General features: G+C 40.1%; 1 protein-coding gene across 1 annotated transcript in view; it reads left to right on the top strand.

Moving 5' to 3' along the window:
* The window catches only part of CDH2 (cadherin 2), a 119633-nt gene that overhangs the window by 4829 nt on the left and 89663 nt on the right, over positions 1-25141 (top strand). Inside the window, exon 2 of the mRNA XM_086609245.1 lies at positions 5990-6101. Within this exon, the coding sequence (XP_086465371.1) occupies positions 5990-6101 (112 nt within the window). The remainder of the gene's footprint in view (positions 1-5989; positions 6102-25141) is intronic.

Here is a 25141-nt window from a genome sequence, read left to right as displayed (position 1 = left end):
AACCTGCAGTGTCCTTGTGTACTTCTGCTACCCCAGTGGCACTAGTTGCGCGTAAGATGCAATGAGACGTATGAGAGTTGGAGAGTGATGAAAGCAGAAGGAATATTTAACGTCTTTTGCAATAGCAATGATAATTATAACGGCACTTCTCCCCTACCACTGAACTGAGACTCACTGGTGTACATAGAGGTGAGTCTTGAGAGGAAAAAAGGTGTTGTGCGTTATTGCAGGATGAGTTTGGGCGATCCGTATTTTGCCAAAGCATATTTGTGAGCGATCTGACAGGGACCTTTTTCACCTGGGTGTCAGGCCCTGCTGCTGTTCACCTTGAGAGGTACAAAACCCAGTCTGCGTGATTCATCGTTTGAGTTGCTCCTGCAGTTCTCACTGAAAGATCATGGGAGCTCTGTCTGGATAAAGAGGGGAAATTAGGCTTTCTATTTTTAAATGGCTTATGAAAACAGATACGGGATCAGCAGCTTCCAAGGTGGAAGGTGTATCGCTGCCAAATCTTTTCAACATTTCACTTAAACTACTTGGTTTTAGTCAGTATTCGTGTATTTAATTAAATACCATGTTTCCAAAAGGCGCGTTTATCCTCTCCTCTAGGCACTCCTTGACATATTTAAAAAATATATTTTTACCAACAGACTCCTCTAGGGACTCTTTCATTCCTTATAATTAGCATATAATTATCACCCAGCAACTGAAGACGTAGTTAAAATTTTGTGATCCCCCAAAAGAGTTCTTCCAGATAGGCTTTGCAAGGCCTCCCCGAAGATCGGGGAAGAAACAGCATCCTCCTGTACGTATTAGCAGCAGTTTCCATGGGGAGAGATGTTCAACGTGAGCAATACAATGGCTATTATCAAATCAGAGAGAGGTCATTTCCTGTCTTGGAGAAATGAGAGTCCTGTCAAACACAGGACTGATTCAGAGTTTTTTTAATATATTAAAAAATGTGACTGACACTTGGTGAAATTCCATTTGGTTTCGTTATTGCAGCTGAAACTTTAAGACGTCCTTGTCTGATAGGAGCTGTGGCTTGTTTGAAAAACCACGTCTTGGAAGTTGCAGCATTCCGTGTTCTCCTAGTTGGAGGAAGGGGAAAGTCCAAACCAGGTTGTTGCTTTGTGCTATGTCAGATACGCCAATAAACGTCCCTGTGTTAAGTAAAGCACATGAACGGAGTCCCTGTTGTTTCTCAGTTGGGGTTAACAGAAGAGGCTATGAACACAGTTTGCATTGGAGAGCTTTGAGTGTTGGTTTAAGAAGCTGGATTTTCTGATCTGAAACCTCCTGGTCCATGAAGTAGAGCACTAATTAGAAGTGAAGATGACATAACGAAAGCCCTTTCTGATGTAACTGATTGACCTCTGGGAGGATGTAGCCTGGCATCCACTTTGGAAGCTTTTGGCTTCCAGAACAATTTGAATGAAAGGCACTTTTCTTTTTCTTCAGTTGCAATCTACGGTTGAAAACAAGTTGTACTTGCCTACATTCGCTGGAGTACTGAGTACAGCGAGGGTGTAAACTGCTGCAACTCTTCTTTTCAGCAAGTCAGAGATTAAGAAGTTGCTGAATGTTTTCAAGTTTAGCATCTAAAGCATTTCAGAGATGTGTCTATCATCGTACAGAGTATCTTTTGTCTGCCTTGTGGTAGTAAGTAGAAGTTCGTCATAAAATAAGACCCACTTTGTACAGCATATCCCGCTATGTCAGATGATGTATGTGTACAAATCTAGAAATGGATAGAACAATCTCTAGAGTTATTCAAGTTGTGAATGAGTATTTGGTACCATCTTGGCCTTTAAATTAATGAGGAAACACCCAATCTTTAAACACAGTCACTAATGTTTCTGTGATCTGTGCTTAAGTCGAATATTAGTGTCATAATTGCAAATTAGTGTTGGTTATTAAGGAAGGAGAGCTCAAATACCCTGTTTCTGCTTTGTCATACATACAATTATGTCAGACATTTTGAGCTTCACACAATAATGCTCTGTGAATTGGCTGGACTTGGCAACTAGCAGCTGTACTATGCCCAATTATAACTGTAGTATGATATTTTCTCTGATGCGTACCTCTCTGTTTCTCATTTTACTACCTAGGCTTATTTTCCTATAGGGAGTAAGCTATGCTGAGCATAAAAGAAAGCAGTCTTTCAAAAACAACTTCCCTTGTGTTTTTGTACAATCGATATTAAGAAATCTAATGTTGTAGTACATGCAGATGCAAACAGTGGAAAAACAGAGACTTTGATATTTCAGATTAATAGCTACTAGTGAACTCCAGTGGTGTATGGCATATGCAGAGAGAACAAGATCAGCCCCGTTTGAAAGCTGTGTTTAAGAGCTTGATTCTGCAAATTTAGGATGCGTGTTGTGATGCAAAATTGCTTCTACAGTCATGTGGTGAGCTTGCATTTTTAAATAGATGTTTCTTTACAAAATTGCATTCCAAATGTGACTACTTCTTAGAAAGTATGGAAGTTGGGAAGAGGTCTTAGTCCAGAACTGTCGTCACTATCGAAGTATTCCTGTCTGGCTTTATTCTTGGTTTAATTTGTAATCTTTTCACAAGTGCAGGGCCTATATTGTTGGAAGATTACTAGTCGTGTTTAGAAAAGATGTAAACCCGAATCCTTTAGAATTATGAAGCTGAGATTGTCAAGAGGTGGTTGATAGTGTTTTGTGTTTTTTTGTTTTGTTTTGTTTTGTTTTTTTTTAATTGAACTGGAATACAACCTTGAAATTAAACGACAGGTTTCTGGATACTCGGATATCTAGATATGGAACTAAAGTAACTGAGGAGCCGAGCATGAAAACTGCAGGCTTAACTGCTGCAAGTACATTGAAATGGCCAATTCTTTTAATTGATTGAATAATAACTTTGACAGAGGACTTCTAATTTACATCATGTTGCTTCATAATTGCAGTTGGCCTATTGCATTTAATCTGAGATCTACAGTACTGAGTTTATATGCGTGATCTGACACCACGTTTGACTGCGTGATAGCTCTTTAGCATCTGGAGATAGTAATGCCTGTTACTCATTTTGCAGTTAAAAATGACTAAATAAGCCATAAAAGATGAGGAAAGCAGAATAGTTTTTCAGTAGTAACCCTATTTTGCTTTAGCAAAGTCAGTTTAGTACTTGAGAGGAGAATTCTCCAAGTGCTGAGCTTGTTCAAAGCTTTGTAACTCCATTAAGTAGGTTTTATATGGGTACAAGCTAAGGTAATTGCTTTCCATCTTTAAAGATAGTTTTTAAGTAGTGTCTTTCTGTAGATGAATGTACAAGTAATATTATCTTATGTTAGAAATAGTCTTGGGACTTGTACTAATCGCACAAAGTCCTGTAAATTACAATAATGTGCCCCATAATCTTCACTAGCTTTCCCCTTTTGCCCCAGATAAGGATAAAAATATTTCAGCATCCTCTTTTGCTTAGAGTCAAAATGGTTTAAGTCTTGCAGTACTCTTAGGCTGAACTTGACATGACCCAGTGTATCTGAAGCTACAAGTTCTACTTAATTCAAAACGCTTAACATAGGGTGATTAAGAATTGCTGAAAATTTGAATTCTTCCTTCCCTTGTGTTTTTATTCTCAAACAATCTTTACAAAGGGCTGTTTTTGGAGAGCAGAGGACAGTCTTTTGTTTCCGGCTAAAATTGATGGCTGCAAATGAAAGAATAAAGAAGGCTCTCTATTCATGTCCCCCAGCCTTTGTTTCAGTGGGCATTGTTTCAGTTTATAAGAGCTGTTTAGTACATATAGATTGCTGGAAAGGCTGAAAGATTCCCAGGCGCATCAGTGCAGACTTGTTAAAAATCCTGCTATCTCCTCAGCTGCCCACCCAGGACCTTTTTGTTTCAAGGATACCATGAAAGGCTTTTTTTTTTTTTTCTTTCTTTCTCCATCACGTTTGCTTTGAGGTCACCTTTTGTACAGTAGTTTAAATGAGTCTTACTATTTTTCTTTCAAATCACAGAAACCTTATCAAACCTGTGATTTGAGTTCTAAAGCGGAGGAAACTGGCAGTTGGAATCATAATTATTTTTGATTTACCATCTTTTAATCTTGAAAACTCAATGTGTAAGTGGACTGTTGGGGCTTAGGTACAGATCCAAGTTCCAGCTTTGCAGGTAACATAGCTTAAACTGTTGCTTTATGTTTGCTTTCTTTTTAAAGTCCCCATATAAACATTTTAAAGTACGTAAGTAGTTGTACACAGGTGAGATACCCATGTAGTACTTAAACTGTGGTGTGGATTTAATTGTGACTTAAGTTTACATGATGCTTGCTAATTACAAGTACTCTTACTGGGTGCTTACTTAGGTAGTGTGTTGGGAGTTAGATAGTAAATTGTAATTTTAATTTTAACTTTTAATATATTTTTTTGGCTAGTGTCAGTGTTGAGCTGCTTAGGTAGGACCATGTTGGTGTAAGTGCAATGCAATGTGTTACGAAGGCCTTCTTGTATTAGTGATAAAGTTATTTCGATAGGAGTTGACACGCTGAGCTTGGCCATGTGTGTCAATGGGGAGATTACACTTCTGCCCGATCCCTCTTCCCTGAGGAAATGCATGTGGTTTGAGACGCTCCTGTCCTACCTCGCTCCTGTCCTACCTCGGCTCTAATGCTCCTTTTCCCTGAGGTTACTATGGTAAACGGGTATAACACCATCATCTCCTCTTTCTCCATCTCTTTTTTTCTTTTTCCTGTAGGACTTTCTTTGCCAAGTGTATGCAGACGTGCTTACACGACCTCGAGTAGGTCTACTTGATGGAAGCCCATCTGGGAGAGTAAAAAAGAAAATCTAATTTAAGCCTTGATCAGATTTAGGTATGATCTAGCAGCACAGTTGCTCGTGCTGTCAAAGACCGTATACTACATCTGGGCATGCACATGGATAGGCCTTTACTTGGCATGTAGGCGTGTTTGAGATGGTGCGAGGGCTCTCGCGATTTCTGGGATGTATCTCAGCCCAGGCTGGCGTGGGAGGTGGCCTCTGCCTTGCGCAGCGTGAAAGGGATTTTGCCGTGGATGGTCACTAAGCTGCATGTGCGGTGGGCTGTTGCCTTGCAGTGCTAAAATGAGACAGAAACAGTCCACTGAAAAGAAATCTTAGTCTTTTGCCACAGAAAATCGTATTTTTATTACTTTTTTTTTTGTTTTCAGCTGGGGAACAAACCGTCCTGGAAATGAGTTTAGGTATCAGAATTATCTTCTGAACATGAAACGCTACAGAACAAACAAGTTGCCGAATGCTATATTATATTTCTTAATAAAAAAGCATTTATGAAACTCTTTAAGAACCCGATTTGAGGGGAAACTTCCTTAACAAGTGAGAGAACAAACAGTTTCAATGGCTCGGCCCTTTCCTTGTTGTGCAAATTCAATAACGAGCTGCTCTTCTTTTAACTTAGTGTCTCTTTGAAATAGAAGGAGATTGCATTGGAAACGTTTGGCTTTATCCGTTTGAATGCTAACACAAATATGAGTTCTGCTAAGTTACTGCAAATGTAGCATTTTATCTTAGTTTACTTGTTCTGGTGCAGCCTCACATAGAAATACTCTAAATAAAGCATTTTAAATCAGCAGTTGAAGTGGTTCCTCTCAAATATTCTGGCTATGAAAAAGTTGCCAATGGGTTTTTTGCAACATTTATTTCCAGAGGAAGGAATGTTTTTGTTCCCCCTATGATTCCCCTTCAGTCTCGATGGCTGGTTTAGTGGAAATGTTCAGTTGTCAGAAGAATCAAGATTGTGTATTATTTAGATCTTACCAGACAAGTGGGATTTGTTCCTTCCATTCCAGTTATCAGAAAGATTAACCCTTTGCCCTCGCGGTCCTAATTGCAGTCATTCAGAAACAAAGGCGCTGCTTGTGCAAGACAGCAGTAAAATGGAGTATGTGCCAACTGGAATGTTTCTCTGGTGAATGAGGGTTGCCAGTATTACATAAATTTTGTCTTGCATTTCAGGCACCAATAAAAGCAACCTGTGAAGATATGTCATGCAAGACTGGATTTCCTGAAGATGTTCACAGTGCAGTGGTGTCAAGGAGTGTACATGGAGGACAGCCTCTTCTCAACGGTATGGTTAGAAAAGATGGGTTGGGTTTTTTTTTTGTTGTTTTTTCTTTTTTTTTTTAAATTTTCTCTAGTTATAACCAGAAATCACTCTGGACCATTTTTTATCCCTAAATAGGGCACATACTCTTGCAGGAAAGATTGTCAGCTGCTCTGTGATTATTTTTTGATTACTGTCATAGGACTTGGAAAATCTGTTTACATTAGTGGTAGCACGTGCACCTCTGTCGACTGCATGCAATTTGAAAATACGTAGCGTTGCCAACCTTCCTGTGGTCGTCCACTAATTCTTAGCACAGCATTCACGCTGATGTTTCTTGTTACCACTGACGATACGTATGCCATCAGTCTATACTTAGAGCCCGTGTATGAATGATGAGGAGGTAAACAAAATTTGCCTTCTGCCTTAATCTCCCATAGAAGTACTGCACTTACACCCAGTCCTAGCACTCACGTTAATACAGAGATAGTTCCCTTACTGCTTTTTCCTGGCAACCTGAGGAGACACACCTATGGAAAGAAAGACATGGGACAGGCAGCGACACGAGAGAGCAGTTGCCCGTGAGCCCTTGGTCAGTGACCACTGTGGGCTCTGTGAGGAGGGAGCTGTGCCAGGAGAGGCAGGACAGTGCCAGCGCTGTCTCATGGACGGCGCCTTGGCACCTACTTGCGCCTGAACGGCACAGTGCCCAGGCTGAGGATTGTACTCTGCGAGTGCAAGCCCTTGCCTCCACTGGGGATACACCAGTGTCGGTACATCTGCCCACGGGTCGTCCTGGTTGGGAATTCGGTTTGTTGCTCTTCTCATGTGTCTGTTTTTCAGGGATAGAGTACTTACCTGTAGGTCACAGAGATACATGCTCTGAATCTTTCCTAGATTTCCCAGCCAGTTAAGTTTCAGTGTACAAGTTTGTGGAAGTAGAACATTTTAAAAAAAATGTGTGTTAATTTGGCTGTTTTCTGAACTGCAAATTTTTTTTTTCCCCATCTAATTTGGAAATTGTGGAACTGACTAAGAACATTGATTTTAGATGGTTTCAAATACATCTTAAATAAGGACTAATTAAATTAAATTTGTTGTTTCTTTCACATATAAATACAGTTACACAGATCAAGATATTTAAATGAAAAAAATTCTAATGAGTCTGCAAAACAAATGAAGCGAAAGCTGTAGTCTTGATTTTACATGCTGTATGTAGCAGTCTCTCCTTAATTATATTTTACAGACCTATTTTGTGCTTTTTTTAGGAGTATAATGGAAACTTGAATGTAGGATGAATTGATTAGCTTTAGTGTATTTAAACTTGAGTTATTAAAGCTTTTTCTGTTCAGTTTCAGGGAAGTAAATTCTACCACCACAGACTTTTCTTTTATTAAAAGGATAGCTTAGAAATTCATGTATTACAGTAAATGTTCTGCCAACTGAGAAAATAATAAAGAGGAAAGAGAATTTTCCTCGCTTTCCTACCAAATGGGAGTTAATAGATGACTCTACTGTAGGCTTTTGCAATAGCCATCAACACTGAGAACTCCTTCAGTAGGTGATGTACAAACCCGGAGAGAGGGCCAGAAACAGGGACAGAGTGTGCAGCAGGCAAGTGCTTTCCAAAGGTGCCACCTTGAAACCACCAAATGCTTGTTACTGGTTAATTGCCATGCCATCAGTTTGTCTTAAAATGATCACACAAGTTTTGAGATCTGTCCTGTCTGGTGAAAGTTCTCTTCACAGAATCAAGACCCTTTCTGCAATTTCTGCCTCCTCCCCTTTTTTTTTTTTTCCACCAACTAAGAATTGTAGTGGACTGCCCACTAATTTTTTTGTTGGCATTGCTCATGCCAGTCAGATGATAATGACTGACTAGCCTTAACTGAGTCTGAACTGGTAACGTAGGATGGCAGATGGACTTCCTTTCTTATTACTCATTCCATTCACACAGGCCCTTCCCATGCTTCTCAGAAGTGATTGAAGCATGACTGTTGGTTTGTCCGTGAATGGTGTTAAAACGCATAGCGTTTTAGGGAAGTGAGAATTGGAAAAACTGTATGAGGCATACAGTATGTATCACATCATATCAGCTGGTTGAAAAATGGCCTGGGGGAGGTTTTTTCCTACCACCATTTCCTCAGCTGAATTACTGCAATGGTTAATTCTTTTGAAAATTCTGACATGCTTAAAAGCATGTAATTTGCTGGTTACACATAAACATACGGTCCGTCGTTGCATAGCTTTGACTTAAATTTAATTACACTGTCATTTTGAAATACTATTGTTGTCAAAAGCCTATTTTCTGGTTATTAAACTGGATTCAGATGACGCTGCAAGTTAAGTATAGTTGCATGATGTTTGCTTCTTAGGGGTAACCATGGGTCTGATTCTGATCTCAGTTGCGTTGCCTGTCTAACTGCATGCTAATACTAGTGTGAATTCAGAAGTGAGGCGTATAACTGTAGGTTTTCTGTACGGTTTAGAAGTGAAAGCTTTAATTTTCTTTGGTTTTATGCATTGATATCACAAGCATGGAGGCTTTACGGTCCTCTCAGCTAGCTGCGGAATAATTTGAACCTGACTTGATTCTTTCTTAAGAAGTTACTTAAAGTACTGATGGGGAAAATGACTATATGCTTATTATCTGTCTTGTTCATTTGCCTTTATCTTGCACAGTGAGGGACAAGTCTCTCTTAAGGTCTTCAGTTTCCATCTTACCAAAACTTAAATGAAATTAGAGTTATCTGACTTGTTAGTCCATGCCTTTCAGTTGTTACAGTAACATAGGATATCTGTTTTTTAAAGCATTATTACAAGAAATTTTTAGAATGTGGGGTAGGGTTCCACCATGCACTACATGAACTGTGTATTTTCTGCTGAGATTTCTCTTTAATTTCTATATTTAGATGGTACTTGTTTTTGAGAGAGGGTTGGACTTGTTCTTATTGTATTAAAAAAAAAGAAAGTCTTTATGATTGGTAATGGCTTTGTTCATTCATATGGCTAGAATAGTACATCAGCATCTCCTGATTTCTCCTTCTGTGCACGAGGGCATGAGAGGCTACTACATGTTCATTTGGTGTCCACGTGTTCAGTTGTCACAATATGTGAAAAATTGATGGAGCAATATATTCAGAATAACATAAATTGGAAAAGGGAAAAACTCTCACAATTTATTAATGTGGGTAGAGGGAAAGAAAGAGGAAGGTAGCTGCCCTTGATTTCAGAATGAGGAAACACGGAATCCTTTGTAAGGAAAAGATGCAGTTAGTTGGGAAGGCACAGCAAAAGAAGTTGGAAGCTACTCCTTTGGTAGGTCATAACTGAGCTGCGTAGCAGGTAGCCTGCAGTGTAGGCTATGTCCCGTTGCCTCCTCCTGGCACAGTGTCACTGGAGTCCCACGCTCCCGTGTTCTCCTGGTACAAACTTCACTGGTCATAGCCTTGGAGACTCTTCAATGCTGATGTCTTGTGCTTTGTCTTGCACAAAGTCTGGCAAGTCTGACTTCAAGGTACAATACGCTCGGGTCACTAGAGGTATGTTAGCTAAGTACTATAGCCCTTGTTTTGAATTTATTTATAACATTTTACATGTTGTTCCACTTGGTACCAGTCACTTCAGTGAAATTATGGTGATTTTTACTGAGGAGCTACGTGAGCTCAGAACTACTACCTTCATTTCTGTAAAGAGGAAAAAGAAGGTAGTAATTTCTGAAACAAAAGAAACTTCATGCACCTCTAAAAAGTGTCTTACTGATAAAACCATGGAGTTATTTGGGCCTCCAGTTCTTTTAGAATTTAATATACTTTGAAGTATTTTAGGACTTAAATGTTCCAACATTTAAAAATAGAAAATAAATAATATACAAATAACTCACTAGCCGTCACCTAGTAGAAGTAGACCCCAAGTTTACAGGCACAGTACTTACGTAAATAAAATGTGAATACTGGTGCAATGGTGTTTGTAGCACCATACATAAGATGTAGTATGTGGAGAAGAAGAGGTTAAGTTAAAGAAGGAGTTCCATTTAATATATTAAATGCCCTTGCTTGTGCTGGTTTTATCACAGTTTTGTAGTTCATCCAGAAAAAAGGTACTTGTGGCAGTTTGATATGTATGTCCAGCCTGTTTATCTAATCTTTGTTCTATATCCTGCAAATTTTAAGATACAAATAATGCATTTCTGCTAAAATCATTCACCTAGGAAGGTTACTTGGTTATTTGCAGAATCATATCTTAATGTTAGAGATTCTTACTCTGATAATTTATTTTAGCAGTTTCTTTCCTTTCAAAGACTTTATTTTAACATTATCTGTCCTGTTACTAAATGCATGATTATAGCTTTCTGCTAAGCAAATTCATTGTCTGGACAAGATTCTTAAATGTATCCTTTGAGCGTTGTGTAAATATAAAATATTTCTAAGCTCTTTGAGCTGCAGAATGATAAAGAAAAAATGTTTTGGTGTTGATCACTGAGATAAGCGGTGATTATGGATGAGTAACGGTGCAGTTTCATGAGCCGTTTAAGCCGGAGGGAGCTGACAGTGTTGCCAAAAGAGGCACGCTTATGCCTTCCCTGCTCTTTGAGCCTGGTACCAACTGCTCATGAAACCATAAAATGGACGGGGTTAGCCAATTTATCTGGGGTAAACTCTCACTCCTCCTCCTTTAGGTTTTTGCTGAAAGATCTTGTGTGCTTAAACAGAGCCGTGGTGTCCCTGGTGCCTTTTCTCTTCTAGCAGTGAAATGCTTGGAAAATAATGTTTATTTTGATGCTTTCAAACTGAGTGACAAAACTTGATTTTGGCATTCCCACTGACTTATTTCGTAGTTTACCATTGAAAATACCAGTTGGTCTGAAACAACCCAGAAAGGCATTACTGGGAATGTGGTGCTCAGGCATTGCCTGGCATTTAAAAGGAACTTGACATTTCTTCATGGCGTACTGGAGGTTACACGGGTGCTGGCTGTTCCAGGTGAAGCCACTTGGCTTTTTTTTCTGCTAGTGGTATTTTATCATTCTACATATAAAAATGCTCATCATCAGCTAAGAATAACATTCCTTTCTTTAAAAGTCATCATGCTTGAAACTGAAGACAGCAGCACTTCTTCTAAGGCTTATGTCTTGTTCCTTTCTATAAACAACTCTTATACAATTGTATTCTTAGTATGGTAACATGTGCTGGTGGCTTCAATATTCCAATGTACATTAACAGTAGAGCCAGGGTAAGTGGTTTTAGTATGATTATATTTTCCAAGAGGGAAATTAGTCTTTCCTCACAAAAAAAAGGACTTTTTTTTTTTTCCATGAAAAAATGAAAATGGTAACCGCTTTGTTTCAAGTCTCCTTGCCTTAAGCAAAAAGACAAGTTGACGAGTTCCTTCCAGGCAGACAGCCAGAGAATCTCAGATGGATGGGGTCTCTCTATGAGCTGCTGGCAAGCTGGGGAAAAAATGTTTTAGTTCTTCCCAAATGTATTGTTTTCTGAAAATTCTCCTCCTGTACCCTTCCCCCCTCCCTCCTAAAAAAAATCCCCAACCAAACAAAAAACACCTGGAAACACCGTCCTTCTAGTAGTTATTCTTTTAAGCCTTAGTGGGAGTGAGAATTTTTTTTTCCCAGAAGCTTATGTTGGAATTATATTTATATTTTTTCCCCAGTCCTGCTTAACATTTAGTAGGTTTGGCTTTGCCCTCTTTCATGTGGAGCAGAGTAAATTTTAATGCTGTTACTTCGTGATGTTGTGCCTTGTTGATTTATTTTGTGTTACAGTTGCATTCCAATTCTCAGTCTCTTGCCTTTTTAATCCTTTTCCTCTTCTTTTCTCAAACAGCTTTCCTGTTTGTCCTCTTTCCGTACCCTACAGCATCCTAAATTCTCCTGTGTCAGTATTGAGCTTACTATCCTGGAATGGAAGAGCTTCTTCTGTTTGCTTTTAACTACACTAGCACAGTGCCTGTTTTATGATGCCTGTTGTCTATTCACGTACCAAGCTCTTAATGTATTCTCAGATACTCATCCCCTGAAAATCAGAGCTTTCTTTTGCTGAAGCAAGAGACTGCTTTTCTGAGCTGTGGTTTCCTTACTTCCTTTTCCTCACTACTTAGTTAAACATAGAATATATCCTAGAGTATACGTAACATATGTTCACCTTACTGGACAGTGGTAAAATTATATATTTGAATGGTGACTCCTTTTTCCTCACTTTAATTTCAGTAATGTTCTGCGTCTGATTTGTATGTGATACCCAATTTTACTCTTTATTATTAAGCTACTGATTAATGTTTTCTCATTGCAAGCTTGTATGTAGAGCATGACATGTATATAAACAGAGAATAAATGTAAATAATGAAATTCAGTGATGTTTTGGATGTGTGCAAAGGACAAACATTTCAGAAATGTAACTCCATTATCCCGTGGTGGACTCTAAAGCTGTTATGGAGTTATAGTATTCGGATCAATTTGTATATGCGGTATCAAAGAACTTATTGCTTGAGTTCTAGATAAGAAGTAATTATAAAAAACCTCTATAAACATGTACTAAACAAAATATTTTCATTTTATTAAATATTTGGATTAGATGTGGAAATATATTTGTAGTTTTGAAAAGCCTAAATGGACTAGTCTGTCTGCTTTTTCCAGAGAAGAAACTTGACTTATCCTTATTCCCTGCAAAAGGAATGCTGCTTCTATTTCCAGTGTAGACTCTTATAACTACATCTTGATAAAGAAAAAAATATACTTACGGGGAAATTATAGAAATCCTGAATGGTTCTGGCATGTGTAAATTACTGTCTTGGTTAATTAGTCCAGCTCTGCTAGTCATTTCTGTTTACCATGCGTTTACTTGAAATGCACTGAATTAATTAGTACTTACTCCCTTTCCCAGTATTCAGCTGGTTACTTACGAGGATCTCAAATGTAGTGTCCTTTCTGTGTGCAGAAACATGAATTGTGAGAGCTGAGTTGTCAGCTGCCCCAGTAAGCTCTGGGCATGGCTCAACGGGAGATGGCAAAGGAGATGTTTGTCTCTGCCTCTGAAGCCAGATCTAGCTTTATACGGTTTCTAACACCATTTAGTGTAGCCTTAGCTCAGTTTTAAACTATGCCATCTGGCCTTGATTCCCAAGGGGATTTCTCTTGGAATCGCTATAGTTAGAGCCTTCTCCAAGGCTGACCTGTGCTCTAGGGGAGACTGGGAGGAACAGCGGTTGCAGAGCTAAGCAGAAAGCTTCCCCAGCAGACAAAGGTGCCCTTAGGTATGGCAGATTTATTTAGTGATAGAAGAGAAGTTGCTGTTGCCTGCAACAGCTGTGTTTAAAAGTAATAAACACATTTTTTCTTTGAGTGAGTAGATCAGTATATGGACTACATGGAGCAAAAATTCAGGTGAGGCCATCTGTGTTAGCATAACATAGGACACATGGTATGTATAGTTATGCATTCAAATTCTCACTTCAGACTACATCTTTTGTTGACTTGTCATCTTTCTAACAATCTGGAAGACAAATTTACTAGAGCATCCTATTGAACCAATATTAAAGGAAAATGCCCTTTATTACAGACTGTATTACCATACTAAATAGAGATGAGTTCCATTAGTATTTAAGCACTTAATGACTGCATTAAATCAAATGTGTTGAAGACTTGGATGTCAATCAACAAATCCAAGTACAGTTTGAACTGCTCTGATTTTGGTCATATGCAGTGAGGCAGATTCATTGCTTTTGGTTGAACTTGTGACAGTCGACGTCGGAACATTTTTTTAATCTGGAAACGATAACTTTGGAATTCACTTCGGAAGTTTCAGGGCACGTTCTAGGTATCAGAGTGTTGTGGGTTAGGCCGCTCCAGCAACTGAACCCCACACGCAGCCGGTCACTCACCCTCCCCCACCCCCAGGAATGAGGGAGAGAATTAAAGGAGAACGGGAAACCCGTGGGTTGAGATAAGAACAATTTAATACAGATGATTTAATACACAGTGTAGATGCTCACCACCCCCTCTATCCGCAGCCTGTCTTGTCCCGAATCTGCAATCCCAGACGAACGTGAGGCCCCGAAATAGAGAGGGGCAGAGAGAGAGAGAGAGAGAGATAGTACTCCGAGAGTGGGAGTACTGGGAGAGAGGAGGAAAAAAAAAAAAAGGGCAATAGAGCAAAAGTGCAGCAAGCGCATAAGAGCAGAAGTGGCGAAAGAGCCAAAGCACAAAAAGCCCTTCTTTCAGGCTGTCCCTCACTTTTATACTGGGCATGACGCTGCATGATATGGAATACTAATTGGCCAGTTTGGCCCTCAATCTTAAGTTCCACCACAAATCACAAGGGGAATCGTGTCCCCCTTGTCCCAGCTATGCTCTCCCCTTATCCTGCCGTGTTTCTGCACTCCGGTACACTGAAAAGTCCTTGGAGTCTCACGTCCAACCACAAACATCAACTTGCTATCAGCATTCTTCTCAGAGCGAGCCTCTGAGTAAAACCAAAACACGGAGCTCTTCTAGCTGCTAAAAAGAAGAGCTAACTCTGTCCCAGCTAAAACCAGGACACAGAGTCAGCCCTGCTGAACTGAGAAGATAGGAGGAGCAGAAAGAAGGTGCAAAGGAACAGTGTCAGATTTTGGGTGGAAGGGAAGACTGGAGTTGCTATTATCTTCTACTTAGGCTGTAGAAGGAGTAACTGGCCTTTGTTACCCTTTACATCTTTCCAATTTAACACAACACAGATGATTTTCTGCTCCTCTCCATATACTGGGCGATTTGTCCTCCAGAGGGCAAGGAGAATAATGTTGAGGAATGAGTGGGGTGAAACTCTGGAGTGGAGAACGGGACAGAGGCTGAGGAAAGAATGGAAGCAGAAAAATCCAGATGAAGGATGCTGAATTGGATGGAGGAATGAATAGAGGCCCTACTGTAGTTCAAGGGGGAAGGGAAAACAGGTTCTCCACAACTCTAGAAAGAACAGAGGAACTTGGTGTTAGTTGAAAGAAGAGGGCGGAAGCAACCTAAGGTGGGAAGGAAGGTATCTTGGAGTACTTTAAGATTTCCTTATGACATCCAGTTTGAGCTAGACATTGACATCTGATATCCATCATAAGGGAAATGCCAAGGACTCAGTGGAGCTCACCAAAGTGAATTAAGTGAACAGATAGTGCTGAGAAGCTTTTCTAGGAGAAACTGATAGGCCTGTTCGACATCAGGATTACAACACAATGCCTACATCTCCCATTTTTTTTCAATTTATACTAATGCCAAGAAACTTCATTATTTGAGTAATCAACCAAGATCAGAACAAGCACAAGGGAAGAGCCTTTTGAAGATAAACTGATCTTATAGCCAGGATATGAGGTTCAGTAAAGAAGTACCTATAGCTGAACATCATGGCTTGTCCACTGTTCTGGAAGCAACTTTGGGTTTGAGCAGTCAGAGTCTATCAGTGTCTATAGAGTGGTCTTGAAACTCTGCTGCTTCTTGCTACACGTGAATGGGTATCAATAATGGTTTTTTTTTAATTTGTATCTTATCTCACCTTGATTATAGATGTGCAGTTTAAGTGCATGTGAACATACCAACCTTAAATAAAGCTAGGAGAGGATATACCAAAACCGCAACTTTATTTCCTTGAGTTACAAATACTTCACAGTGATGTGGCTGCAGGATGAGTTAGATCGGCATGCTGATATGTCACAAAACTATTCCTGCTCTTTATGGTGGACTAGTGAGTCTTACCTGGGTCAACTTCTTTGTTGATTTACTGGGACATGCTGTAGAAGACAAGGTAAGTTAATGAGAAGAGGCATTTGTTAGGGGTGATGAGAGAAAAGGAGGTCAATAGCTGAATGAGAGTCCATAGCATTGGATTTTCTGTTAGGTTTTGGTTGTTTCCCTTTTCTCCCTGCAGTGCAACCAGGAGCTTTCTTCCTGCTGTTTTAATTTATTCCAGGGTTGAGCAGCTGAGGATCAGCTCCCTGCTCGTCCCTCGCTGCCTGCTGCATCCCAGCCCCATCCATGCGTAGCAGTGAACTGTGCCGGCGGTTCTTAGCTGGGTTGCAGATGACAGCGGGCAATCCCATTAACCCACCAGCCTGGCTGCGGATAATCCTGGAGAAGCGGGGCACCCACGGGGGCACCCAGCGCTGCCCGCAGCTGCCATCCCACGCCCTGCTGCAGCCCCTGCCTGCCGGCGGGCAGTGACACTCCGGGCAGAGGAGCAGCACAGCAGAGCTTAGGTACATCTCCTCCTTCTCTGAGCTGCCCGCAGAGCTTCAGAAACTGGCCTGTTTTAAATTCTTCCTCTTCTCTTTCACTGTCTGCTGTGTTTTGGCAGACCTGTGAGCAGTGGCAGATATTATGGTCTTGTCTGCTCAACCTGCAGGAGCAAGCTCTTTCTTGTGTGCTGTGCTGCCTTTTAAGAAGTAGGTTTTGTTTGGTTTTGAAAGTTAATGGCACATGCCTCTCAGGTTGTAAAGAAGAGGAATTATTTAAGATGCTCTGTGAGTTTCAGTGTAACATTCTCTTAAATAGGAAAGTTACAAATCCCTAAAAGCATAATTTGTAACATAAAAGCTATCAAAATAGCAGTGCAGTCTGTTAAAGTGGTTAAAAATTTGATTCTCTGTGGTTTAAGATGTGAAATAAACGTACACTAATTGTTTTGAATGGAGATGAAGATGGTGTTTGAAGCCAGTCTTTAAAGGAATTAGTGAGAAAGCACTGCAGTTAATGGTGGAGCACTATTTTTCTGTAATGGGCTCAGCAATGTTCTCTAAGTAGCTTGCAAATTGATATTCAAATACAAGTAACTGGCAATCAAATACAAGCAAAACATCTATGTAAATAGACTTTGGTTTCTACATTTAGCATACCTGTATCAAAATTATGTGTGGGTGGAGGGTAACATCTTAGTTCTTTTCAGCATGGAGCTTTTATTAATGATGGCTCATTGGTTACATTAGGTTAATATTTTCATTCAAGCACATGAAAAGAGGAAAAAAAAAATCACTTTTCTTCCACAAGTGAGTGGCTTTTAAACATGAGTAACATAATGCTGAGTGTGTATATGAGGTATTGCCCGTCTTCGTTTCTTTCAGATTTTGCCTACTAGTTGTGGACATAGGATTTGATGCATAACTGAGTCAGTGGAAGTTATTCTGTTGACTTTCCTGGATCTGGACCATGTTTATGTTCATTATTAAAATTATTGCTATATGATATAGCCATTTAACTTTCAAGCCTTGTGCCAGAAACTGGATACATAAAATATTTTGATGTTGTGTTGTAAGGTTTTCTGCTGCATAGAATGCAGGTTCTTAAACTTGAATTTAGCTTAATGCCTAGCTTAAGTAGTTTGTAAACTTATTTTTTTATAAAGGAGAACCAGAACAAAGCTGGTGTGTAAGAACTGTTGGGGTAAAGGTAAATAAAGATCATATATTTAACATTTGGATTTCAGGTTCTTTTTAAATTAAACTCTTTAGCCTCTAATCTATAACATATCTCTGTCATTGACATACTGATGACTTGGTAAGCGTATTGTTTGTTGACAGATGGAAGTGTGACTATATCAGTGGGTCAACTAGGTGGTTTTGTCTACCCCACATACTCCTTATATCAACTGTCCATGGTGTTTGTTCTGCATCATCTTTTATGCTAAAAGTTCTTTGGAACGTACTTCCCTAAATCAAATTCTTATCACTGTGCATTCATTAAATACAATTATTGTTTGCATAGATTTAGCTTTCAGTGCTGATTATCGTCCGAGTTCTTCAAGGGGGAAAAAAAACAAAACAAAACCAAAATACAAAAAACTTGGTGTTGAAGAGTTTTCTGTAAAGCATCTAGTACCCTTTTTACACCATAGAAATGATGTTAGTGATTCCAGTTCACTATGTGCTTTTCTGTTCAAATAACTGCAGTTTTCCTTTTACAGTGCTTTAGTGAATGTTTGCGCTTTTATAAAAAATTGATTAATTTGGTTCTCAGGGGATGGTTAATGGGGGAGGGGGGGAGTGTAGGTCCTTTGGAGGTCACAAGGTTCAGATCCAGTCTCTCTCTCCATCTGGTAGCTACTGATTGCTGCTTGGTAGGTTATGCAAAAAGAGCCTTGGTTGATTTGGTTTTCTTCTGGAGTTTATATTGAGAAGATACTTACTATGTAAGAGCAGAAATACTGCTGAAACTAGTGGAAACTGGGGCAGCGCATGCGGGCAGGGAGCGTACTTGTGTATGAAGGTAGCTGGAGAAGGTCAGCATTGCAGTGCTTTTCAGTGTCTGGAGGAGAGAAGCAGTGAAATGGAGTGAAATTTTAACCTCTTGGAGTGTGTTTATGCAGAGCTGAGATACATTAGGGCAGGAGTTTCAATAGCTTGGAGCAAACAACATCTAGTGTCTCAGGTGTCGGAGGTGTTTTTGCCTACCTGTATCGATTCAGAGTGTTTCCAGAACCGGAAGGAAGTTTGTATCCCATTGAAACTTAAAACAGCCAACAAAAAAAACCCCCTTTCATTCTTAGGCTGCATGTCATTATCTGCACTTCTGACTGTGTCAAATCTCATTTAATGAAAATCTTGTCATTATGCTTGTATGCAAATTAAATATTTGAGAACGATACATGTCATTATTCATAAAAATCGATCACTTTTTTCCTCCGAGAAGGTAATTTTATCAGTTGTTAAACCTGCAAATGATCTGTTATTTATTTCCTCCTCCTGATTTTTGCAAACAAAGCCTCTGTAATTGACAGATGCTGAACAAAAGCCAAATAAAGTAGTCACTGAAATGGAAGATTTTGTTAGCCTTCCGTGGGTTTGTTATTTAAAGGAAGCTAGGCCTGGTGAAATCTCAGGTGCGCCTGGTTTCGGGACCCAGTTCTGCCAGAGAGAAAACTGTGTTGTGATCCCAGCAAAGGGGCCACGGTCTCGCGTTCTGTGGAGTTTATATCCCAGCTCATTCAATAACTTTGCTTTTCATTTGCAGTGATTAATACCAAGTTGTGTGTTCCTCTGAAACCATCAGCTGTCACGTGGTACGTGAGCTTTTTTAGGGTAACCAAGTAAGATCCTGTAAAAAGCTGTTTCTGAAGACTGCCCGCTCGAAGGTGGTTGTGTGGCTTCTCTTGCGTACCGCAGAAGAAGGCTCTGCCTGGGTCGGGCTGGGGAGGAGAACGTGTTGTGCCGCTCGTCTTGCTGAGCGACCCACAGCTGCGTGTCTCCCGAGTAGCGCAGGGCTTAGCTGGAGCCGGTCGATGGATGCACGCCCCTGTGTTGGGTGGATCAATGAGCTGTAATGAACTCGGTGCTCCAGTTCCCTAGTAAGGATCACTACAGGGGATAGGAAGATGCCTGTTTTTCTGGAACAAATCAAAATGGAAATTATGTTTGAAGATTTTTTTTTTTTTTTTTTCTCTCCTGGATAACCTTTCTCAGTTTCCTCTGCAAACTCTGAAAATCTCTAATATGAACTCCTAGGTTATCTTGAACTGGAAGCTATGTGTTTTTCATGATGACTTCTTTTTGAAATATCATTAAATAAATTGGTAACTGCTTCAGTGTTTAAAAAGAAAGAAATCTAAGAGAGGTTTTGGAATACTTTGTTGTCAATCTGTTTCCTGATTGTTGTTGTTGGAGGTGGTCTGTGTTTATATTCCTCTGGGTCAGAGTTGATGCTTTTAATTGGCAAACAATTAAAATGTGGTGGATGTGAGCCAAGCCCTGGTAAGGGTTTTATGTAGTTGTTCCCTCTATGTATTTTTTTAGTTGCAATACCTTCATGTAAAGCATAGCTTTGTAGAAGGTGTAGAGATAGATAATGGTTTGATAAACTGTTACACAAGTGTTTCGATGATGTCTATCAGCCACATTGTATTTATGATGCAGAGAATTTTCCAGGTTATCCTTAACATCAAAGTGTCACTGAAGGTCAAAACATGGTTTGTTTGCTTAGAGGTCTTTGTTTCTATTTGATGCTAGACTTCTCAGTCTCTGTTTGTATTATTGCTTTAGTAAGAATCTTTCCTTTTAAATTTTTTGCTAGCCATGCACTGATCTGCCACAGGATAAATTGAATTCTGAGAGTACCGTGCTGTAAACTAAGAGAGGGAAAAGGTCACCTTTGTGTGATAAATGCAAACTGTCTTGATACCATTATTCATTTTGTATCACATACTTTGTTAACTTTGCTAGTTTTATCAGCAACAAAAGGTAAAATGTTTTAATAACGAAATGATAGAATTAGACAAGTCTTTAGAAAGAGCTGGATATACTCAGAGGACAGTCAGGTCTGTCATACTCAGTAATGGATGGGCGAGTGGTTTTGGGTTGTTTCGGAATGTACCTGCCTAGTTCTGATAAAATGGCAAGGGGTTAATGCTAATTTAGATGCCATCCCTTCACTGCTTTCTCAAACTCATGTGCCTGCAGATGAACGTGATATTTCTTTTTTTTTAATTGATGCTTCTACAAAACATTTGAAATAAATTTACTTCAGTATAGCGAATATGAAAATTAAAGTTTAGCTTGTAAATTATTTTTTTTTCTGCAGAATTGTTAATGGTTCCGTGGCTTGAATCATCAGGTGTACAAAGCTCTCCAAGTTGGATGTTGCAGGTTCCAGGCAGTAGCATAGTTTTTAAAGAAAGACAGTTAACTCACCTATGATTGAAAGACTTAAAAGATGCTGTCATGTGGGGTTATTGACAATGGTCAGGATGATTAGAGGCCAATTTAGGATATTGATTGCCCCAAGCTCCGTCAAAGTAAGAGTACAGTTCCTCCGATTTATAGCGTAGAAGAATTGCAGAGCAGCAGCAGCAACTCCCGAAGAGCCAAGTGGGTCTTGCTAGTGAGAAAGAAACGTAGAATCATTAAGGTTGGAAAGGACCTCTAAGATCATCAAGTCCAACCATCAACCCAGTACCACTGTGCCCACTAACCCATGTCCTGAAGTGCTACATCTGCATGTTTTTTGAACACTTCCAGGCATGGCGACTCCACCACTTCCCTGGGCAGCAGCGACAACAGACGTGCAGTAAAGTAGGGTTTGCTGATATTAGCTCAGCTTGTGCCTTGATCTCTCAGCACCAAATGCATTGGGAGGTTTGGTGCAGAGGCACCTGTGTTGCTGCGGATGAGGTGGCTGGATTAAAGCTTGGTCTCTGTTTTGGTACTGTAAAAGGTAGCAGGACCAAAGGGTGGTAGACTAGGGGGTGGGAGTAAAGAGCTGTTTTGATGAGGGATTGAACGGCACTACTTTCCTGGTGTGAGTCACGCTTCAGAGAAGACGACAACCCAGTGCATCTTCACTGGTGATGGTGGAGCTGGGACAGGTTTGCCTTCTCACGTGTAAGGCTGAAGTTCTGTATTGCAGTTAAGGTGGTCTAAGGGAAAATTACCATTGGAAAGGGCAGTCCCACATCTCTTCTTAGCCCTACCCAGTGGTCCAGATACTTCTTTTGCACTGTATATAGTGGTTGTGCAGCCTCAGTATGGATCAGTGCATCGGCTGGTCAAACGGCAGGCTTACCCTGCAGCGAGAGAGGAATGATATTCCCTTGGATCGGCTGGATGAATCAACTTGTTCTGTGGCTGCACCACAGTGGCTTGTGGGAGAAGAGGGAGAAGGGACTATGGGCTGCAAGACCACCTCCTTTGGCAGCATCTTCTGCCTAAATCATTTTAATTGTCATACCAAAGTGCGTCCTAAATATCCTTGTCCTCTTCTGAGGTCTTCATCCCACGTCTCTGACTGGCCAACAGTATTGCTTTGCTGTCATTTTAGATCTACGGAACCAGAGTGGTTGATTTTAGCATCCAGTATGCAAATGAGATGACCTTTTTGCTGTGATTACTTTTTTTTATGAACGTATAAATCATGGATGTTTCACCATTAACTCAAGCCCTTCTGTGAAATATGAGAATGATGTGCAGCATTTTAATCTCTCCTCCAGTCCGTCCAGTCTTTCCCTCTCTGCTGTGACAATCCAGCAGTACACCCCTAAACAAGCAGCAATCTCTTCAGACAAGAAGAGTCACAGGTTTTACTGCAAATCTGCAAGACAAAACGAAGTAAGCAGAGCTGACCACCATCTTTGTAAACCACTTGAGCCCTTTCTTCAGCCACCTGGGCTCATGCAAAACACGGCAGCCTACCCTGGCTGCTCCTGAAGCTCCAGTGGCACGCTTGCTCCTGAAACTCTTTTGTGCGAAGAGCTTTGAGCGGCAGCTCTGCTTGCAGCCTCCTGCTCCAGCTGAGAACGCCGCTGCCTCCAAGTATCCGTGCTGGCTCTCTGCTGGAAGCTGCCATCCTGCAGCAAGGCTGGTCACGCAGGCTGCCTGCCTGGGCTTCACCTTCGAGGGTCAAAGCCTCCTGTGAATTATCACTAAAGATATGTTGACGCCAAGGCAGCAGCATAGAACTAGGGCAGCAAGACAAGGGTGGAGATGCCCTTCTGTGGGGTTTTGCTGGGCACTGCCCTCAGCAGAGAGGCAAGATAGGCGGCTGGGGTGGTAGCGTTCTGTGAGGGGAAGGCAGAAGAACCTCCCAGGACTCTCCATTTGGTCACAGGGACTTTTGAAGCAGCCTTCAGAAGTAGCCTACAGCTCTCTTCTGCTGTAAATTCCCATGGTGGCAGGGCTTACTGCTCTCCAGGCACGAAATAGAGCTAAGGCTGAAGTCTTGGTCCAGGTGTTTCTACTGTGGCAACTGGGGTTTGAAAAAAAAAAAAAAAACCAACAACACCAAACAACAAAAAATGTTCCCTGTGACTTGTAATAATCAGTTGATTAAGTTTGAGTTGAAAACAAGGAGGCGGCTTCCTTTTAAGCTGAAGACTGTGATTTGTTTTGGACAGTGTTTTTAAAGCTTTCCATTAAGGGGGGAAAAAAAAAAAAGAACCTTTTAAACCATCTACTCCGAAGACCTTTATATAGCAAAACCTACTTCTCCTCTGAAATTAGTGGTCAGCATAAAGTAATTCATCAAAACTAGTGGATTTACTTAAGTATAAATGTGGTATAACAAAGGGGAAAATTAGTTCCAGAGTTTCTGAGAATACTTGAAATTCAAGGCAAATCTGGCTAGCCTAAAACCAACCACAAACTTCATCAGTTTCTAGTATTTAGATTTTTTTCTTGTTTTGGAGTATTGCAACTGGAAAAGGGAGCTTCTGTAGAATCTTCTATTGATCTTATATTCTGGAAGAGGTTTGCATGTTATTTTTATGTATGTTACATGACTGTTACAGGGAATGATAGTGATGCTGGTTTCCTCTTCAGGGACGACTGGGAATAAGGATGTCTCCAGAAACTAATAATTAGTGTGTTTTTCTGCATGATGAAGAACAAAATGTGATGGTATAGGTGTGTTTATTCAGATAAAATTTTTTTGATACCTGATTTTATTTTAAGCTGAACCAGTGGTCGGGAGTTCTGTTACTTGCTTTTTCATTATGCCTTAAATGTTTTCTTAGTATGGATTTTCACATAAAGTTGGATGTTTGATAGTACCTTTTCTTTTTAATTAGATTGCTGACATGCAACTGCATAATCTAAACATCCAAAGTTACATTAATGTTTTGTGCTGTTTTACATGGATTATTTTTTTTATTTGCCCTTGACTTGTAATGAGCCTGTTAGCTACAAGCTATCTCTGTGCCCATGGGCAGATCCTGATTCTAAAAGTAAAAGCTGACAGCTGTGGCCAGAGGGGACTTTCAATGCAATACAGTGTGTCTTTGCCAATAATTTTAATTTCCTAAGCAGATTTTAAAAGGCAGGGAGGGATTTCATTGTTGAGTCAAAAAAATAATGATAGAGACATTTCTTTTTTATTATTTTTCCTTTACCTTCAAAATATTTTGTGCTTTTATGAAAATGTTATGAAATAAATCTGCAGTGTTTGGACAGAAGTATTACAGAATGATTTCCTCATCTGAATTCAATGACTGCCAATCTTGCACAGGTGAATACTTGTCATGGTTCAAAACTTCAGAAGTAGACTGTAATACTGGAAAAAGTGGAGCAATTTCAAGGAGTTCTAGAAACTTGGTAATGTTCAGGTTTTCTGGAAACCTGTATCACGCACTGAATGTGATTAGTCAAAGATGACAAAAAAGCAAAGTCAATAAATAGCTCATGAAAGTTAACATGCATCTCAGTATTAATGCAAATGTTCTGGGGAAGGAAGGAGGAAAGCATGAGGAAAAACAGACTTGAGAGACAAGTCTCAATGATTTGATTGACTTTACTATGGGCTCTTCTTTTATTCCAAGTCACAAGTTGGGAAATCCATGGTGAGAAAAAAATATGGAAATCTGTGGTTTCCTGCATACTTACCATTACAAGTTAAGACGGATAGTTAGATGTTAGTTTTGTAATTTTTTCGTACTTCTGTCAAACTGCAATAGACGTGAAAAGGGATGTCCTTTTCTCAAATGATAAATGCAGTACCTCGATGGCAATTAAATTATATAGGCTCAGCTGTCATTAGATGTAGTTTTGGTTTTTCTCATTTACATTCTTGAAGCAGCAGACAAATGGTAAAATTGCATCATTTACAGTCAGCACAGAAGTTACATTCAAAACTTAAAATATTTTTGCTGTGTAGAAGTTCACAGTTAACACTGAAGATGAATCTTGCCATAGAGTGCTGAAGAGCAGAGCATCTTGTCAACTGATCCTAGTGTAGGAGCTGTGGGGATCTCTACTGGGAACTCCAAGGAACGTCACGCTACTTTTTGGGAATCCCTTCCCTTTCTGGTTGCTGTAGGAAGCAAGAGCCCACATGCAGTTGTGTGTCGTTAGAAATACCAAAGGGTTGGAGGTGATGTGGAGTGCTTGCTGTAGGAGAAGTTGGCTGGGAGATGGCACCTGCCAAAAAGGTTGTCCTCCTTTGCTCAGCCACTCTTCTCCCTCGGGGGTGTTTCCTGCCTGCTTTCTCCATCTCCCCAAAAGGGAGGTCTGAGAATTGCCTTTTTTCTTTTCTCTTTTTTTTTTTTTTTCCCCCTCTCTCTACATACTTCATTGATTCCTGCTTAGCCAGGTGAAGCCTTGTAGGAGTGAGGATAGCT

Source organism: Tauraco erythrolophus, chromosome 3 (assembly GCF_009769465.1).
Source record: "Tauraco erythrolophus isolate bTauEry1 chromosome 3, bTauEry1.pri, whole genome shotgun sequence".
NCBI classification, from domain to species: Eukaryota; Metazoa; Chordata; class Aves; order Musophagiformes; family Musophagidae; genus Tauraco; species Tauraco erythrolophus.
This window is presented reverse-complemented; position numbering and strand designations above follow the sequence as displayed.